An 18639-nucleotide genomic window follows, 5' to 3' on the forward strand; every position below is an offset into this window, starting at 1 on the left:
TGAGTTGGAATCCTGAAAGAGCTTCTGACTGATCAGGGACCCTCAAGCAGCATAAACAACATTCAAAAAGTTCTTGAGATTAGGACAAAATTCCATGCACTAGGACGCTTAATAGAGCACCCAGCTATGTGAGTTAGTTTCTAAAGCAAGTATGGTGCATGTGTGGCCCTGTGGCCTCGCTAATATAGTTCATTATAGGCCGATTGCACAGCTAACATAGTGCATGTATGGGCTCATGGTCCCAAGGTAATGGAGTGAATACAATACGCCTGTGGCCCTGATCTGACATGTGAATCCAATGGGCCTTTGGTCTCAAACTCATGGCTGAATGCAATGTGGCTTGTTGACATTAATAATATCCCTTAGGCTCATTTGTCTCCTGAGTTTTCAGAAATGGATTTACACATCATTATTTCAGACTTTTGCACATGACTTCTGACTTAGGAAGGAACACCATAGATGACTTAAGATTCTATCTCCTCAACTGACAGAAACGTGTTTTACCAATCAATGTAATTGACGTGGCTCCATGTTTGTGCTGATAATCCTTTAGGTATAAAACATGATGCAGTAATGCATGCCTCTAAATAGCGTTCATTTTAATTTAATATCTGCATTTTTCAGGGTTTTTTTTGTTTGTTTTGTTTTTTTTTTCCTCGGACAGGCTTAGCTGAGAACTGAGAAACATGCTTGACATCCATAAAGCTGTGTGCCAAAGTTTATGCATCTTTGCCAAATGACATAGTTTGTTAAATTTCTAAGTGAAAACAAGAAAACATGACCTCCAAAGAAAGAAAACTATTTAAATATGTCAAAACAGAGTCGCGCTGACTACCCAGCATAGAAAGTTGCATTACATATTATTGTCTAAGATAATTGCACAGGAGCTTATAATATCTTTAAAAATAAATGAATAAATAAATAAATTATATGTGTGTGTGTGTGTGTAATATATATGGGTATATATACAGGTGTATATATATATATATATATATATATATATATATATATATATATATATATATATATATATATATATATATATATATATATATATATATATATATATATATTAAACATGATCAGAAAACAAATGTAACCTTGAAGATGATGATTCAAATATTCTACAGGTTACAATATACTTAACTGATGCTCTGAACCACTGATAGAAAATGGCATAAATTAGTGGATTCATGCAAGAGTTAATTAGAATCAGCCAGATGAACAGAATCCACATGACAGACAAAGATGTGATGTATTTAACAAATAAAGAACATATATAATATGGTATCCAGCAAGAAAGATACACAACAATTACTATGCTCAGTGTTTTTGCTGCTTTGGTTTCAGAAGAACTTAAAACTTTAACTCCATGTTGGTGTGAGGCACCATTCTTCACAGCTCTAATAGCTTTAGCTTGATGCCTTGCCACATTAAATATCAGTGAATACAAGACCAGTATAACAGAGCAAGGGGCTAAAAAAGAAATGACTATGCCAGCAATCACCCAGGAATGTTTTATGATCAGTACACACTGACCATAGCATCTAGTGGACATCTGAGATGGAGTGAGGTGGTCATTAGAGTACATAAAAATTATAACATACAAGAGACAAAAAGACCAGCCTAGAATTATATACAAAGACATTTTACAAACAGTGATTCTACTGGAATAAAGTAGAGGGTCACTGACAGCAATGTACCGGTCAACTGCAATTAAGATTAAACTACAGAGAGATCCTGACAGTGAAAGAGAATTGATCACTGGAAAAATAGAACATGCCACTTTTCCAAGATACCAACAAGTGGTGATCAATTGCATGATATTGACAGGCATAACAAAAAGACCCACGAGAAGATCCGCAACAGCCAGAGAGAGGATGAGCAGGTTGGTGGGAGTGTGGAGCTGCTTGAAGTGAGAGATGGAGATGATCACCAGCAGGTTCAGAAACACAGTGAACACAGATACACATGAGAGAAAAAAGAACAGAAATATATAAGCAGGACCTGTTCGCACCTCCTTTCTGCAAGATGCATTATTGTCAGGAAAGCAGTACTGAACTGTGATGTTTTGCTGATACTCTGTGTTATTCATCTGAATGCAGATCTGCCAACTGGGACTGATCCAACTGAGGAGCTCAGTGATGCTCAACTGGGAGATTTGATTTTTGTCATGACTCTTTATACCTAAGCATAAATCTTTCCACTGATATGTGATTGGCTAGTTGGTCCTTTATGACAGTGATTCATCTAATATTTAACACTACTTTATTATTTCCATCCAACTAAAATGGCTGTATGTGAAAGAAATTTCATCAAACAGTTGGGAGGTCAACAACTTTACTGTAAATACTATGCACAATATAGAAAAACAAAAACACTGTCAGTGGTATTATAACAAAGTGGAAGCGATTGGGAACGACAGAAACAACATGTAAAATAAGCAGGGCTCGCCAGCTTTCTGGAGAGTCAATTGCAACAGACCTCCAAACTTCATGTGGCCTCCAGATCAGCTCAAGAACAGCATAGAGAGCTTCATGGAATGGGTTTCCATGGCTGAGCAGCTGCATCCAAGCCTTACATCACCAAGTGCAGTACAAAGCGTCGAATGCAGTGGTGTAAAGCGCCGCCACTGGACTCTAGAGCAGTGGAGATGTGTTCTCTAGAGTGACAAATCATGCTTAACGGTCTGGAAATCTGATGGACAAGTTTGGGTCTGGCAGTTGCCAGGAGAACGGTACTTGTCTGACTGCATTTTGCCAAGTATAAAGTTTTAGCGGCCCCTTAGTTCCAGCGAAAGGAACTCTTAAAGCTTCAGCTTTACAGGAAAATGAAAAAACCTACTTTACTTTTGATGTAAGTCAAAGGAATCCACAAAATTCCTTGTAACTTCTCTGTATTCCCTTTCATCATCATCTGAGATGTAGTCAACAATGGCAGAGTGATCAGAAAATTTCTGGAGGTGACAGATTGAGGTGTTGTGGATGAAGTCCGCAGTGTAGAGGGTGAAGAGGAATGGGGCCAGGGCTGTTACCTGTGGAGCCCCTGTGCTGCAGAGCAGTGTTTCTGATACAGAGTCCTTAAGTCGCACATACTGCGGTCTGTTTGTGAGTTAGTCCATAGTCCATGTGATGAGTTGGTGATCCACCCCTGCTCTCTCCATCTTGCGCCCTAGTAGAGTGGGCTTGATGGTGTTGAAAGCACTTGATAGATCAAAGAACATGATTCTAATAGTGCTTCCTGCCTTTTCAAGATGATCGAGGGATCTGTGGAGTAGGTAAGTTATTGCATTCTCCACTCCAATGCCTGGCTTGTAGGCAAATTGCAGAGGATCCGTAGCTGGTCCCATCAGTGGACAAAGATGGGCAAGAACAAGTCTTTCCAGAGCCTTCATGAGATGTGAGGTCAGTGTCACTGGTCTGTAGCCATTCAGATCACTGGGGTGTGCAGTTTTTGGGATAGGTACTACACATGATATCTTTCAGAGTAATGGCACGCTCTCCTATCACTAAGCACACAGCCCTGCATTCTCTATAGACACACAGTGGTAGTAGAAAGGGTCATGCTGATGAGCTCAGTGACTTTAAATATAGCTCTGTCATAGGATGCCATTTCTGCCACAAGTCAGTTTGTGAAATTTCTGTCCTGCTATGTCTGCTCCAGACAACTGAAGGTATTGTTGTGAAATGGAAGCATCTAGGTGCAACAACTGCTTAACCACAAAGTGGTAGATCACACAAATTCATAGAGGCCAGTGAGTGCTGAAGCACACAATGCCTGTCCTCTGTTGAATCACCGAATAAGTTCCAAATTGCCTCTGGAAGCAACATCAGCAAAAGAGTGGGAAGTTGCCACTCACAAGGATCACATGTTGCGAAGGAAACAAAATGAAAATGTTAATAAATAGGCATGTGAATAAGATCGAATTGTGTTGTACAACCCCAATTCCAATGAAGTTGGGACGTTGTGTAAAACATAAATAAAAACAGAATATGATGATTAGCAAATCCTTTTCAACCTATATTCAATTGAATACACTACAAAGACGAGATATTTAATGTTCAAATGGATAAACTTTATTGCTTTTGCAAATATTCACTCATTTTGAATTTGATACCTGTAAAACATTCCAAAGAAATTGGTACAGGGGCGTGTTTACCACTGTGTTACATCACCTTTCCTTTTAACAACACTCAATAAGCGTTTGGGAACTTAAGGACACTAATTGTTGAAGCTTTGTAGGTGGAATTCTTTCCCATTCTTGCTTGATGTACAAGTTCAGTTGCTCAACAGTCCAGGGTTTCTGTTGTCGTATTTTGTGCTTCATAATGTGCCACACATTTTCAATGGGACACAGGTCTGGACTGCAGGCAGGCCAGTCTAGTACCCGCACTCTTTTACTACGAAGTCACGCTGTTGTAACACGTGCAGAATGTGGCTTGGCATTGTCTTGCTGAAATAAGCAGGACGTTCCTGAAAAAGACGTTGCTTGGATGGCAGCAGATGTTGCTCCAAAACATGTATGTACCTTTCAGCATTAATGGGTCCTTCACAGATGTGAAAGTGGTTGGTTGGTTAGTGTAGTAGGTAACACCTTCTATGCTGTAGACTGGGGTTCAATCCCCACCTGGGTAAGCACCCTACACTATACAAATAAGAGTCCTTGGGCAAAACTCCTAATACCTACCTGTGTAAAATGATCAAACTGTAAGTCGCTCTGGATAAGAGCGTCTGCCAAATGCCTCCTGAGGGATCGAAGGTCACGGGCATTCAATGTTGGTTTTCTGCCTTGCCGCTTACTTGCAGAGATTTCTCCAGATTCTCTGAATCTTTTGATGATATTATGGACTGTAGATGATGAAATCCCTAAATTCCTTGCAGTTGCACGTTGAGAAACATTGTTCTTAAACTGTTGGACTATTTGCTCGCACAGTTGTTCATAAAGTGGTGAACCTTGCCCGTCCTTGCTTGTGAACGACTGAGCCTTTCAGGGACGCTCCCTTTATACCCAATCATGACACTCACCTGTTTCCAATTAACCTGTTCACCTGTGGAATATTCCAAACAGGTGTTTTTTGAGCATTCCTCAACTTTCCCAGTCCTTTGTTGCCCCTGTCCCAACTTCTTTGGAACGTGTTGCAGGCATCAAATTCAAAATGAGTGAATATTTGCAAAAATCAGTAAAGTTTATCCGTTTCAACATTAAATATCTTGTCTTTGTAGTTTATTCAATTGAATATAGTTTGAAAAAGATTTGCAAATCATCATATTCTGTTTTTATTTATGTTTTACACAACGTCCCAACTTCATTGGAATTGGGGTTGTTTACTCAACTAGTACAGTTTGTTGTCTTCTGTTAAGCAACAGTTGTTTATAGTTATCTCTGTAAATATGGTCCTCAAAAGTGTGTAGGAAGATTTGAAATAAGTGACACCTGGCTACGCTGGTGTTACACAGTGCCCAGCGTTCCCAGAGGATCAACAATCATTAATGGTTGGTCTTCTGAAAGGCATGGTTCACATCATCGGATGCTTCTTGTGAATAGCAAAAAGTAGCAATTGTCAATAGGCTGTGAGGACACTTACAGTGGAAACGACAAGAAGCCAATATATAATGAGCAATTTGGATATATTTTAATTTATTAAACCATAAAATTTAACAGAATTATCTTCCAGAATCACAGAACTAAGCAAAAACACTGATGCAAATTACTCTATTAACAACTTTCACTATGAATTAAAGGATTTGTTAAAGCAGTAAAACAGTGATATAAGCCCATTTTAATGAACAGTGAAGTGAAGCCCATGTCAAACATGCCACAATCCAAATGGATAAAAATCATCATCAGGAATGTGCGACCATGGTTCTCCTCTGGACAGGAAAATGCTAACTTGCACAAATACTGTGCTTCCAAACTACAGAACTGTTCTCTGATTAAAACCCATTCCAAGTAGGCAACATCACCTTACAAACAAATAAAATAAATTGCTTAGAGTCACTAACATGCAGCTATCCTGCTGTGCTCTACACAAACTACCATGCACAGCCATATTGTCACTACTTCATAAGGCAGCAGGTTACTGTATGTACTAGCATACCTACAGTGAATACACTACAAGTAGGGCCTATTCCATGTACAATATCCTTTTACAGTAGTAATATTTGGTGGTATGGCTCTTGTCTGGGACCTTAATATCGTTCTTTGTGCATACATGGAAAGCCTAAAGCAGGGAGACCACCTGAACAACATCACATAAAACTTGATGTATATTAACCAGATAAATACAATCAACACCAATGACAAAGATGTTACCCTTTCATCTGTGAGAGAATTTAAATTAAATGGCATCCAGCAAAAAAAAATAGTAATGCTAATGTTTGGTTTTAGAAAAGCCAGAAACTTTTGTCTCGTGTTTGTTTGAGGTATAGCTCTTTACAGCTCTAACACCTTTAGCTTGACATATTGCCACAATAATAAAAGATCTGCCATGGCCAGTGAGGACTATCAGGTTGGTGGAAGTGTGGAGCTGCTTGAAGTTGAGAGATGGAGATGATCACCAACAGGTTCAGATACACAGTGCACACATAGACTATATTTCCAAAAGTATTCAGTCACCCATCCAAATCATTGAATTCAGGTGTTCCAATCACTTCCATGGCCACAGGTGTATAAAACCAAGACTGCTTCTACAGACATTGAAAGAATGGGTCGCTCTCAGGAGCTCAGTGAATGCCAGCGTGGTACCGTGATAGGAAGCCACCTGGGCAACAAGTCCAGTCATGAAATTTCCTCAACGCTAAATATTCCACAGTCAACTGTCAGTGGTATTATAACAAAGTGGAAACGATTGGGAACGACAGCAACTCAGCCACGAAGTGGTCAGCCATGTAAAATGCTGAGGCGCATAGTGCACAGAGGTCACCAACTTTTTGCAGAATAAATTACTATAGACCTCTAAATTCATGTGGCCTTCAGATTAGCTCAAGAACAGATAGCTTTATGGAATGTGTTTCTATGGCCAAACAGTTGCATCCAAGCCTTACATGTAAAGCGTTGAATGCGGTGGTGTAAAAAGCCACCACTGGACTGTGGTGGAGCAGTGGAGACGTGTTCTCTGGAGTGACGAATTACACTTCTCTGTCTGGAAATCTGATGGATGAGTCTGGGTTTGGCAGTTGCCAAGTGCATTGTGCCAAGTGTAAAGTTTGGTGGACGGGGGATTATGATGTGGGGTTGGTTTTCAAGAGTTGGAATCGTCCCCCAGTTCCAGTGAATGGAACTCTTAAATTACAGAGCAGTACATTTCTTCATTCAGACCATGGCCCTGAGAAGACTGACTTTCCTGAGCCAGCCAAAGTTTTCATTGTTGACACTCATTCTAGTAGCAAACAAATAGGAGTGGTGCTGTTTTTGCTTTAGGGGGGAGAAAATAGTCAGTCTCCTTATAGGTTGACTGCTGAATAGCCATGCTGCAGAGCTATGAGTTTTCCATCCAGCATTGAGTAAGTGGCTCCAATGTAATGCAAAGCCCTTTCTTGATAGCCCTGAAGAGCACTGCCATATTCTGAACATCACATCAGTAACACTAGGGTCCTAACAAAGTTAAAAGACATTGGTTTTATTTTTTGGGGACTTAATTATGAACAAAAGCTCAAAAGCATAAGTAATGAAGTATATTTTCAGAGCTTATTTTGCTTATGATTTCTAGGAGTGCCAGTATTTGTGGAGGGCACCGAATACAACATGTAATTAATGATCATGAATTAACCTAGAATTGAAATGTACTATTTATTTTATTTTATTTATTTTGAAAAAAAATGACCTAGGCACTTCTCAGTCCTGACTTGGACTCTGCATCTAAAAGTCTTTGTCTTGACTTGGACTCTGACCATGTGGTCTTGACTATAACACTAGAAAACATCTTTGTTAATTTATTGTTTTATTGTAGGTGTAAAATTATAACTCATAATTACTATAGCATGTAAAGATTAACTTTAAATATTCATATGTAGGCATTTTAGACTTAGAAAGACAATTAATAAGACAGGATGATTTAAGCAGCACAAAATAAAATTCCACATGAGCATCTCAGATCTAATGCCACATCTTCAGTTACTCTAAACTGACTCTAAACTTTGAAATCTTAATAGAAAAAAATCCTTGAAATTACAAAGACATTGTGGGTGTTTAAGTGATTAAAAACAGGGGCCTGTGTCTCCCTCAGTTTGCTGCATGGCTAAACATATCTGCCTCCCCACTATTATAATAAACCCTATTAAATTTTAGAAAATCACATTCAACAGAGCCGCCTTATACGGTCTGAAACAACCAGTACACAGAGTTTATCTAAGAATCTGTTTCTAACATTGGTACTGAGAGTAAAGTGGTTTGCTTAATTCAATCTAAGTTAAAAATGCTCTGGAAGCAACTTAAACCTCGAAGATGAGGGTTTAAATATTTGACATGATATTATGTATTTAGTTGACTCTCGAAACCATGGGTAGAATATGGCATAAATTAGAGGATTCACAGAGGAGTTTATGTATAAAATCCAAGTAAACACAGTCCAACCCATTGACACAGTCGTGATACTTTCAAGTGACAGAGAGCTTACATAATAAGGTATCCAGCAAGCAAGATAAACAAATACAACAATTCCTAGTGTTTTTGTAGCTTTTGTTTCAGAAGTGCTTGAAACTTTGTGTGAGGTTATATTAATTATAACTCGAACAGCTTTAGCCTGTCGTCTTGCGATATTAAAAATGATTGAGTACAAGACCAGAATGATGGAGCAAGGGGCAAGAAAAAAAAACACCAGGTCAACAATCAACCAAGAATATTTGAGAAACACTACACACTCTCCATCACATCTAACAGACAGCTGAGATGGATGAAGAAGGTCATTAAAGTAAAAAAAGATTATAAGATACAATAGACAAAGAGACCAGACCAGAATGATAAATATAGACATTTTACAAACTGTGATTCTACTGGAATACAGTAGAGGGTCACTGACAGCAATGAACCGGTCAACTGCAATGAAAACCAGGTTACAGAGAGATGCTAAAACTGAGAGGGCAATGATTATTTCTGAAGCAGAGCATGCCAATTTGCCAAGATACCAACAAGAATCACTAAGTTGCATTATTTTCACAGGCATAACAAACAGTCCCATGAGAAGATCCGCCACAGCCAGAGAGAGGATGAGCAGGTTGGTGGGGGTGTGGAGCTGCTTGAAGTGAGAGATGGAGATGATCACCAGCAGGTTCAGAAACACCGTGAACACAGATACACATGAGAGAAAAATGAGCAAAAATACATTCCCAGGGTCTGCTCGGACCTCCTTTCTGCAAGATGAGTTAAGGCTAGGAAAGCAGTACTGAACTGTGATGTTGTCCATCTGTGAAAGGATATCCAGTTGAAATGCTGTTGTCCAGTAATGCTGTACTGACAGATTTGGCTTCCTGTCTTGTCTCTTTATAACAAAGCATGAATCCTTTCACTGACTTGTCATTGGCTGGTTTGTCTCTTACATCAGCCGCTCCTAATTCAATGTTACGTCATTATTTATTTTGGTGGTCACCTGAAAACAGAGGAGGTTGGCGAGTGTTTTTACAAAGGTAGTATATGGCAGTGATTATCCTTGGCCTTGATTTGAGAATCACTGGTATGTTGTTAATTGATTTATTTAATTCTCAATTTAAAATGTAATTCTATAATAGTAAAACATTTTGAATCTAAATCTATGAAGCATTTTGAATCTCGAATCTAAAATGTTAATGTGTGTGTACAGGCATTTACGTTTACAAAGGATAAAAATAAGACTGGAGTCTTAGCATCATCCATAATTAAAATAAATATATACAATAGGTGCTTGAAAAGCTGATATCTCTTAAGATCATTATAAAGACAAAGGCATTAAGTGTATGTCATCAAAAGCAGGGGCCTGTGTCTGTTTCAGCTGGTTGTGTGGCTTATCTCTGCCTCTCCTCTGTCATCGTTACTGCTATTAAATTTGAGAAAATCTTTTTTTTCAACTAAGACCACAAAAAAGAGCGAGCAGAGTTTCTATTCAGTATTTAGGACATTGTTCTCAAAGCAGTCGGTACCTATAAACTGTTTCAGCCGAATTCACTCTGAAATTTAAAACAATTTATGGAATCAAATTTAGCCTTACAGATGAAGAATCTAATATTCTACAAGTAATAATATACTTTACAGATTGTCTGAACCATGGATAAAATATGGCATATATCAGAGGATTCAGAGAGGAGTTCATATAAATTAGCCAGCCAAACACAGACCACACTATTGACTCAGATGTGACATGTTCAACTGAGAAAGAGCTTAAATAAAAAGGTATCCAGCAAGTTAGATAAACAAAGATGACAATTCCCAGTGTTTTTGTGGCTTTGGTTTCAGAAGAGCGTGTGACTTTGGATCCATGTTTGCGTAAGATACTATTAGTCACAGCTCTAACAGCTCTAGCTTGATGTCTTGCCACGTTAAAAATGATTGCATACAAGATCAGTATAACAGAGCAAGGGGCTAGAAAAAAAAGGATCAGGTCAACAATCACCCAGGAATACTTTACAAACACTACACACTCTCCATAACATTCGGTGGGTACCTGAGATTGAAGAAGATGGTCATTAAAGTAATAATAGATGATGATATACAACAGACAAAAAGACCAGCCTAGAACTATAGAAACAGACATTTTACAAACTGTGATTCTAGTGGAATAAAGCAGAGGCTCACTGACTGCAATGTATCGATCAACTGCAATGAAAATGAAACTAAAAAGAGAGCCTGACATTGAGAGAGCAACGATGATTTCAGAACTAATGCATGCTATTTTTCCAAGATACCAACAAGAGTCCATAAGTTGCATTATTTTCACTGGCATAACAAACAGTCCCACGAGAAGATCCGCCACAGCCAGAGAGAGGATGAGCAGGTTGGAGGGGGTGTGGAGCTGCTTGAAGTGAGAGATGGAGATGATCACCAGCAGGTTCAGAAACACAGTGAACACAGAAACACACGAGAGAACAATGAACAGAAATATATAAGCAGGACCTGTTCGGACCTCCTTTCTGCAAGACGAGTTATATCCTGGAAAGCAGTATTGAACTGTGATGTTTTGCCTGTTGTCTGTGTTTTCCATCTGAAATATTTGCAGATCTGTCAGCTGGAACTGATCTTGTGCTGTGTTGTCCAGTAATGTTGAACTGACAGATTTGGGCTTTTGGCAGGTCTCTTTATAGCGAAGCATGAATCCTCCCACCAACATATGAATGGTTACCTTGACTCTTCAGTCACTCACACTGCATGTTACATCACTTTCAGTGTCAGCTGAAAATAAGTGATGGTGGTGATGCTGGCATACAAACCTAAACATGTAGTTTATAGGCCATGTGAATGGACAAATGAAAATAAAGTGTTTTTCTCTATCATGCACGAGGAACTATCAAGCACAAGGAACTTGTGCTTGTAACAATATCCACAGGGGAGTTGTTGATGATGAATAGAGAGTGGTCACTCTGTGCTCTCCTGAAGCCAACAACCTTCTCCTTGTCCACATTCAGATACAGATCGTTGACTTTGCACCAGTTTGTTAATCACAGCACCTCCTCTCTGTACACTGATGAATCTTTCTTGCTGAAGAGACCAACCACAGTGTCATCATCAAACTTTTTGGTGTGGTTTGAACTGTACACTGCCACACAGTCATAAGTCAGCAGAGTGAGCTCCTGGGAGGCTCCAGTGCTCAGTGCGGCACCCTACTGAAGGCATGCTCACATGTCACTCGGCACATAGTCTTGAGTTCCTTTTGCCATGCGCAGGATGCTCTGACTCAGCCGGTAATTTCAGTATCTCTCTCTTGTTTCAAGCATTTTGCTTTTACTCTAATTGATTCACAGCATAAATATATTAAAAACAACAACAAAAATCGATTTTATGCTCTCTTGACCTCTGTGTCCTCTCAGGGGGACAGAAACCCGACACATGACTCAAGGCATTTGTCAATTCAAGGACAGTTTTATCAATATCTCCCTAACTAAGACCCTGAATTTTTACCCTTGGTAAACTTGGACAGATCAGTCCTTGTGTATGTCATTGACAGTCATCCCTTCTGTCTGAGACAGGTTTCCCAGCAAACCCACCCAGTCAACCTTTGACTAGGACAGCATCATGAATTAATTTCCTTTATGCTGGTCCAGCTGCTGGAGTTGCAGCTAGTTTAGGGGTTATCTTGGATGCCATGACATAATGTGCTCCTGGATTGGCTGAATCAATCTGTCGCTGGCTGGGGCCTTCAGTGCAAGGACTTTTGCATTGAGATTCCTGGACTGATCCCAACCCCTTCTAAGGCTTCCTCTATCAGTCCTGACCTGACCAAACTGCCTCTGCACAGGTCATATGACTGCACAATTGATCTCCTTCCTGGCACAAGATCCCTCAGATAAGGCTGTTCTCCCTCGCATGGCCTGAGAAAGCAGCCATGGAGGAGTACATTATGGAGGCACTAGGTCTGGGTTTCATTTGCCCTTCATTCTGGCCAGCAAGAGTCTTTTTTTGTAGTGATGAAAAATGACAACCTTTGCCCCTGCATAGACTACAGGGGACTTAAATTAAATTATGGTCAAAGACCATTACCCACTGTCTCTGATGACCTTGGAGGCACTGCAGCAGACATGCATCTTTACTAAGTTGGAATTGCAGAGTACCAATAATTTAATTCAAGTTTGCCAAGGAGATGAGTAGATGAAAGCATTCACCACATACATTGGGCTATTATGAGTACCTCAGTGCTGTTTGGGTTTATGAACACTCCAGCTGTCTTCCATCATTTCATAAATGAGATCCACTGTGAGCTCCTTGACTACTACATGTTCAGCTACTTAGACTCTATACTCGTCTAGAGTGGATCTGTAGTAGATCTACAGTGCATCTGTAGATGAGCACGTAGCTCATGTTCGCTAGGTACTCCAGCTTCACTGGAGAACGACCTCTATGTAAAACTGGAGAAGTCCATCTCCCATGCACAGCCAGTTCGTTTTCATGGATTTATGATATCCAAGAACTAGCTGAGCATGAACCCAGTAAAATTCAGGCCATTACTGAATGGCCCTGACCCATGTCAGTTCAGCTAAGACAAAGCTTTTTGGGCTTCGCCAACTTTTTCATACAGAATTTTAGTATGGTTGCCACCCCATTAACTGCCCATCAGAATGAGCCTGTGTTGCACTGTGGAAGGCCAGGGCAGTGTAACAGAACTCCTACCAGAAACAGCCCATAGGTCCCTCGTACCATCCTGGGTAGTGAGCGTGGCTCTCCACTAGGGAACTACCATTGAGCCTAGAGTCCTGGCAACTCATCTCGCAATACATGTGATCTTTTGAAGTGGTGAAACAGATTCAAACATGCAGTTTTCTCAAAACCATCTTGAAAGCAGAGGTGGCCCTGGCTGGTTAGGTTTTCATCTGCTTCTGAACTGGTTTGGTTGCACCTATAACACCCTCTGCTTTTCTAGGAAGCATTTTCACTGCCTGTGGGAAATTGAGCACATTCAGTCAAAAGAGCAGTCAAAAGTTGCCAAAAATGGGTACATAGAAGTACCTAAAATGTCTTTGAATGCTGTAGCATTAACCTCACCCTTCATTGGATTTAATATGCCAAACCCAGATCCTGAAAAATCCCTCCTTCATCAAATTTTACTGTTGGTATTATGCCTTCTGGTACATAGCATTCTCCTGGCATTCGTTAAACATAGCTTCATCCATCAGACTGTCTGACCGTGAAGAACAATTCTTCTCATCAGAGAAAATATTTGCACTGCTCTAGACTTTAGTGGTGGCGTGCCTTACAGCACACTAGCCAATGCTGTGCATTGCACAAAGTGATCATAGACTTATGTGCAGCTGCTCAGCCATGGAAATCCATTTTATAAAGCTCCCAATGTAGAGGTCTTGTGCTGATGTTGCTGCAGTGATGTTTGCTTGTAAGAGATGTAACAGAAGATAGCCAAAATGTATGCACTATGTGGTTCAGCACTTGGTGGTGCCACTCTGTGTTTATATGGTCTACAGCTTCATGGCTGACCCGTTGTTGGTTTGACACAATTTGCAACCATAGCACTTCAAATTGACCTCAGCAGATCAAGCAGAGCAGATAATCTACTGCCAGTGTTCTTCTGTGGCTAGGTTCTTGATTTAGTGCATCTGTTAGGAAATTAGGAGGGGTGTCAAACTTGATGATGGCTTTTTTATTACAGCTTCATTAATGCACCATATAAATATTATGCCTCAAATGTGCACACAGGTTGTAAGTGATCCATTGTGCAGCCTGTGGTCCTTTGTTAATTAAATTAGATAAACTGTGAGTGCATATTGCGGTCAGAGCATGTTTTGTGCTAAGCTTATACATATGCATTCCTTAACTGAGGCTCATAGGTCACAATACTGCTCGAGTCTTGTGAGTAGTTTTGGGACAAATGTTGGAGAAACAAGCTTCTTTGACTGTGTAATGTATGGTGTGCTTTTCACTTGAAGCCCTTCCACATTTTAGTGGACTGCCAGAAAATCCTAGCACCTAGAGAGTAACAGTTGGGGGCCCTGTGTAAGTAGTGTTAAAATTGTTAAAATATTGCATCCAGCATATTACAATATTAGGTCCATCGACTGCTTCATTTTTAATTCTACCATAGAGGAATGTAGCATAATATTTATATATAAGCATGTAAGATTTACAAAGAAATACAATACAGAATGATTTTAGGAGCACACAAACAAATCCAAATAAATGTATCAGATGCAGTAACTATGTGTCTCATTACTCTGAACTGAAAAATCTGTCTGAGAAATCTACAACAGTATCTATCTTAGATGGCCTGATGCATAAACATTTCTACCTTGTTCCTCTCAAACTTGAATACATTTTCCTAGAGTGATATAAAATCATCTTAAAGTACTAATTATGCAAGCAGTGTTTCCATGCCTTGTGCAAAATGTGGCCAGTGGTCTCAGTTTTCTCAGCTGAATCCAATCTAACAATGTTTCAGCAACAAATTAAACTTTGAAGATGAGGATTCAACAATTCTACAAGATACAATATATTTGGCTGATGCTCTAAACCATGGATAGAATATTGCATATATTAGTGGATTCACAGCGGAGTTCATGTATGAAAGCCAGCCAAACACAGACCACACTATTGAAAAAGATGTGACACTTTCAACAGTCAGAGAACTTAAATAAAACGGAATCCAGCAAGCAAGATAAACAAAAATGACCATTCCCAATGTTTTTGCTGCTTTGGTTTCAGCAGAGAGTAAACCTTTTGCTCCACGTTTAAAGGAGGTGCCATTAGTCACAGCTGTCACAGCTTTAGCTTGACGTCTTGCCACTTTAAATATGATTGAATACAAGACGAGTATAACAGAGCAAGGGGCTAGAAAACAAATAACCAGGTCAATAATCACCCAGGAATATTTTACAAGCATTGAACACTCTCCATCACATTTAGTGGACATCTGAGATTGAAGAAGATGGTCATTAAAGTACAGAAAGATGATCATATACAACAAACAGAAAGACCAGCCTAGAATTATGCCCACAGACATTTTGGAGGCTGTGATTCGCATGGAATAAAGCAGAGGGTCACTGATAGCAATGTACCGATCAACTGCAATGATTATTAAGCTACAGAGAGATGCTGACACCGAGAGTCCATTGATTATTGAAAAAATAGAGCATGCTATTCTTCCAAGATACCAACAGGAGTCTATAAGCTCCATTATTTTCACAGGCATAACAATCAGCCCCACGAGAAGATCCGCCACAGCCAGAGAGAGGATGAGCAGGTTGGTGGGAGAGTGGAGCTGCTTGAAGTGCAAGATGGAGATGATCACCAGCAGGTTCAGAAACACCGTGAACACAGATACACATGAGAGAACAATGAACAGAAATATATAAGCAGGGCCTGTTCGCACCTCCTTCCTGCAAGAAGAGTTGTTATCAGGAAAGCAGTACTGAACTGTGATGTTCTGCCTGTAATCTGTGTTCTCCATCTGAAATAAATGCTGCTCTGCCAGGTGGAACTGATCCTGTAAAACATCAGCATGGATCCTCCCACTGACACATGAATGGTCAACTTGTCTAGTCACTTTGCATCATTACTTACTGTGAAGGTCCACAGGTGGGGGGTGGAGGTGTTGATAACTAATGTCATATTTACTAATTTTGCATGCAGAATAAATGACACATTATAGATGTACCTAAAGGGCCGTAATACCACCAGTGACCAGTTGGAGTCATGAAGCAGAAACACATCTTCTACTTAAACAGAAGAAAAGAAACGTTAGTTCTACTCAGATCTTCTACTTGTATGTTAGATCCGATTTCTACAGGTTTACTCAAAGAAATTTTGCCAGAAATAACCTATTCTGCCTATTCTGACAAAAAAAAAATCAGATACAGCCCAAAAACTCTGAGACTAGCAATAATTAGACCACTGATTAAGAAAGCTAACCTTGATCCTTGCAAACTATCAAATTATAGACCTCTTGAATCTTGAATCTCCCCTTTATATCTAAGATCTTGGAAAAAGTTGTAGCAAAACAATTAAGGTTCTATTTGTACATGACGAAATTTCAGTCTGGTTTTAGGCCACATCACAGTACAGAAACAGCACTAATAAGTTGTAAATGATCTTTTATTATTCTCTGACCAAGAAAATGTGTCTTTGCTAGTCCGCCTCAATCTTAGTGTGGCACTGGACACGATAAACCACTCTGTCTTACTAGATAGACTAGAAAATCTTGTAGGGGTAACAGGAATAGCTCTTTCCTGGTTCAGGTCCTACCTCACTGATCACTATCAGTTCATTAATGTAAAGGGTGAAAAATTACTTGTAAAGTCAAGCTGTTGGTAATTAGTTTTCCATGTCAGATCTAGACCTGCCGGAGTCTCTGCTGCTCTGTTAACACTGTGATCAGTCACTCATTACAGAACTGACTCTGTGTGTTTTTCCTTTCTTTGCCGAGTTGAACAGCTGCCCATCCTGTGCGTCTGATGCTGTTGCCTCTTCTGCCTTGTTCGGGTGCCCACTGCTCGCCAGCCCTCTGGACCGGCTTGACCACCATAGAGCTTCATGCTGTAGAACGCTGTGCAAACCTCACCCTCATTAACTGACCCTCCTGATGATGCTGCTGCTGCTGCTGCATAAACTAACGCATCAAGTATTTGAGCATCCTTGGGCTTTGGGGTCTGAGGCCCCCTGAGGTTCCCTGTAGTCAGAGACCCCTGGGCACTGCCCCTATTGACCTTAAACTATAATCCATCTCTGGCCCTGAGCTGTAATATTGTATACCAGTGTCCCAACCCATGACAACAACCGTATCACTGCATCCCGATTTGATATTTTCCAGTGAAAATGTCTGTGGATATGTCGTGTCGGGATGTAGTGATTTCCTGTCTTCCTGTCTGATGAGCGACATATTGGGTGCAATTTGCATAATGGGTACGTCATTAGTTGGTATATTAACAAATGGTGACCTGTCTCACTTCTATGCTGTAGCTGTTAGTTGATGCAGGACATGAGTTACAATATTCCTTTACGTTAAGATACAGTATCCTTGCCACTTATCTCTCCTTGCCAAGGACCATACATGGCTGTGGGCCTTTGCCCCAATTGTGCCCCCTGTGTATAGTGTGGCCTAGCTGCAGCACTGAAGGTCTGACGCTTTTGAATATTTGTTGTGGCACACTGTTAGAAGGTGATGCCCCCGGTTGGAGGATTTCAGTTTTATGTGGTCAAGGTCTGTGTGCGTGGGCTGGTGCTTACTAATGTGATGCAAGCAGGTGCAAGAAGTGACTTTATTAAATGATGGGACACGTACCAACAAACAAAACACTGCACAACTAAAGAAAAAGCAGTAATATATACTATATACAAGTAAATTTGAGTAACAGCCATAAGGCTGAAACTTTACATGCATGTCGCCAAAACACCTTGACTTGAACTACATGAGCGGCTAGTAGTGAGTACAGGTGAGCTTTTTCTGAATGGCTGACCCAGAGCTCTTGTACTTTAAGCCCCAACCCTAACCCCGGGGTATATAACTAACACACACACACTGTACAGCAATGACATAACATGCACCTGGTTGCAATCCATGACAGTCTTACCAGTAAGTATATACAAATATAACAGATAAAGATCATGATCACTAACAATGTTTTCCTTTTCTTCTCAGGACCTGCACGAGAGGGGACCCCTTCTCTCTGTGTCGATGGATCTATCCAACCAGGATATGAGGAGCCCCTGCTCACGCCGGCACCCCCTAAAGGACGCACGCATATCAAAATACAGGTAAGTAAAATTTAAATCACTAAAATGTCCATAACTCACGACAGTTATACTACAAGTCTTTAAACTGTATGAAGCTTGTTGATGGGGTGTAAAGCTCACCACATCAAACACACACAACTTCATTACGGTACTGATTAAGGTAAGATTTTAATATTTCATCTTATTGGTAGTCCTAAACTGCCCTGTCCAAACTATTTTGCAGGCACTGAGTGCATAATTCTGAAATATATTGAAGTTAATATGGTAAAACATTTAATAAATTA

General features: G+C 40.1%; 4 protein-coding genes across 4 annotated transcripts; all 4 read right to left on the reverse strand.

The window, feature by feature from the left end:
- Positions 1-1072: 1072 nt before the first annotated feature.
- Positions 1073-2095, reverse strand: LOC108433218 (trace amine-associated receptor 6-like). Its single transcript, XM_037547449.1, has 2 exons — positions 2018-2095; positions 1073-1906 (listed from the first exon to the last, which is right to left on the reverse strand). Exons 1-2 carry the CDS (start codon positions 2093-2095, stop codon positions 1073-1075), a joined length of 912 nt encoding a protein of 303 aa, XP_037403346.1.
- Positions 2096-8408: 6313 nt separating this feature from the next.
- On the reverse strand, positions 8409-9401 carry LOC108433220 (trace amine-associated receptor 6-like). Its single transcript, XM_037547450.1, has 2 exons — positions 9342-9401; positions 8409-9230 (listed from the first exon to the last, which is right to left on the reverse strand). The coding sequence occupies exons 1-2, from the start codon at positions 9399-9401 to the stop codon at positions 8409-8411; spliced, it is 882 nt and encodes a 293-aa protein (XP_037403347.1).
- Positions 9402-10154: 753 nt separating this feature from the next.
- LOC108433221 (trace amine-associated receptor 13c-like) lies at positions 10155-11276 on the reverse strand. The gene is made up of 2 exons (XM_037547451.1): positions 11091-11276; positions 10155-10979 (listed from the first exon to the last, which is right to left on the reverse strand). Exons 1-2 carry the CDS (start codon positions 11274-11276, stop codon positions 10155-10157), a joined length of 1011 nt encoding a protein of 336 aa, XP_037403348.1.
- A 3774-nt stretch (positions 11277-15050) lies between these two features.
- LOC108433222 (trace amine-associated receptor 6-like) lies at positions 15051-16073 on the reverse strand. Its single transcript, XM_017707660.1, has one exon. It carries the CDS (start codon positions 16071-16073, stop codon positions 15051-15053), a length of 1023 nt encoding a protein of 340 aa, XP_017563149.1.
- Between the last annotated feature and the right edge of the window lie 2566 nt (positions 16074-18639).

This window comes from Pygocentrus nattereri, chromosome 18, assembly GCF_015220715.1.
Source record: "Pygocentrus nattereri isolate fPygNat1 chromosome 18, fPygNat1.pri, whole genome shotgun sequence".
Classification (NCBI taxonomy): Eukaryota; Metazoa; Chordata; class Actinopteri; order Characiformes; family Serrasalmidae; genus Pygocentrus; species Pygocentrus nattereri.

Bases quoted from the DNA above. Each gene is read 5' to 3' on its own strand.
- LOC108433218 (XM_037547449.1), bottom strand. From the start codon at position 2,095: ATGAATAACACAGAGTATCAGCAAAACATCACAGTTCAGTACTGCTTT. The intron at 1,907-2,017 runs GTGCGAACAGGT...CACTTCAAGCAG, and splicing joins ATGCATCTTGCAGAAAGGAG to CTCCACACTCCCACCAACCT.
- LOC108433220 (XM_037547450.1), bottom strand. From the start codon at position 9,401: ATGGACAACATCACAGTTCAGTACTGCTTTCCTAGCCTTAACTCATCT. The intron at 9,231-9,341 runs GTCCGAGCAGAC...CACTTCAAGCAG, and splicing joins ACTCATCTTGCAGAAAGGAG to CTCCACACCCCCACCAACCT.
- LOC108433221 (XM_037547451.1), bottom strand. From the start codon at position 11,276: ATGCTTCGCTATAAAGAGACCTGCCAAAAGCCCAAATCTGTCAGTTCA. The intron at 10,980-11,090 runs GTCCGAACAGGT...CACTTCAAGCAG, and splicing joins ACTCGTCTTGCAGAAAGGAG to CTCCACACCCCCTCCAACCT.
- LOC108433222 (XM_017707660.1), bottom strand. From the start codon at position 16,073: ATGGAGAACACAGATTACAGGCAGAACATCACAGTTCAGTACTGCTTT.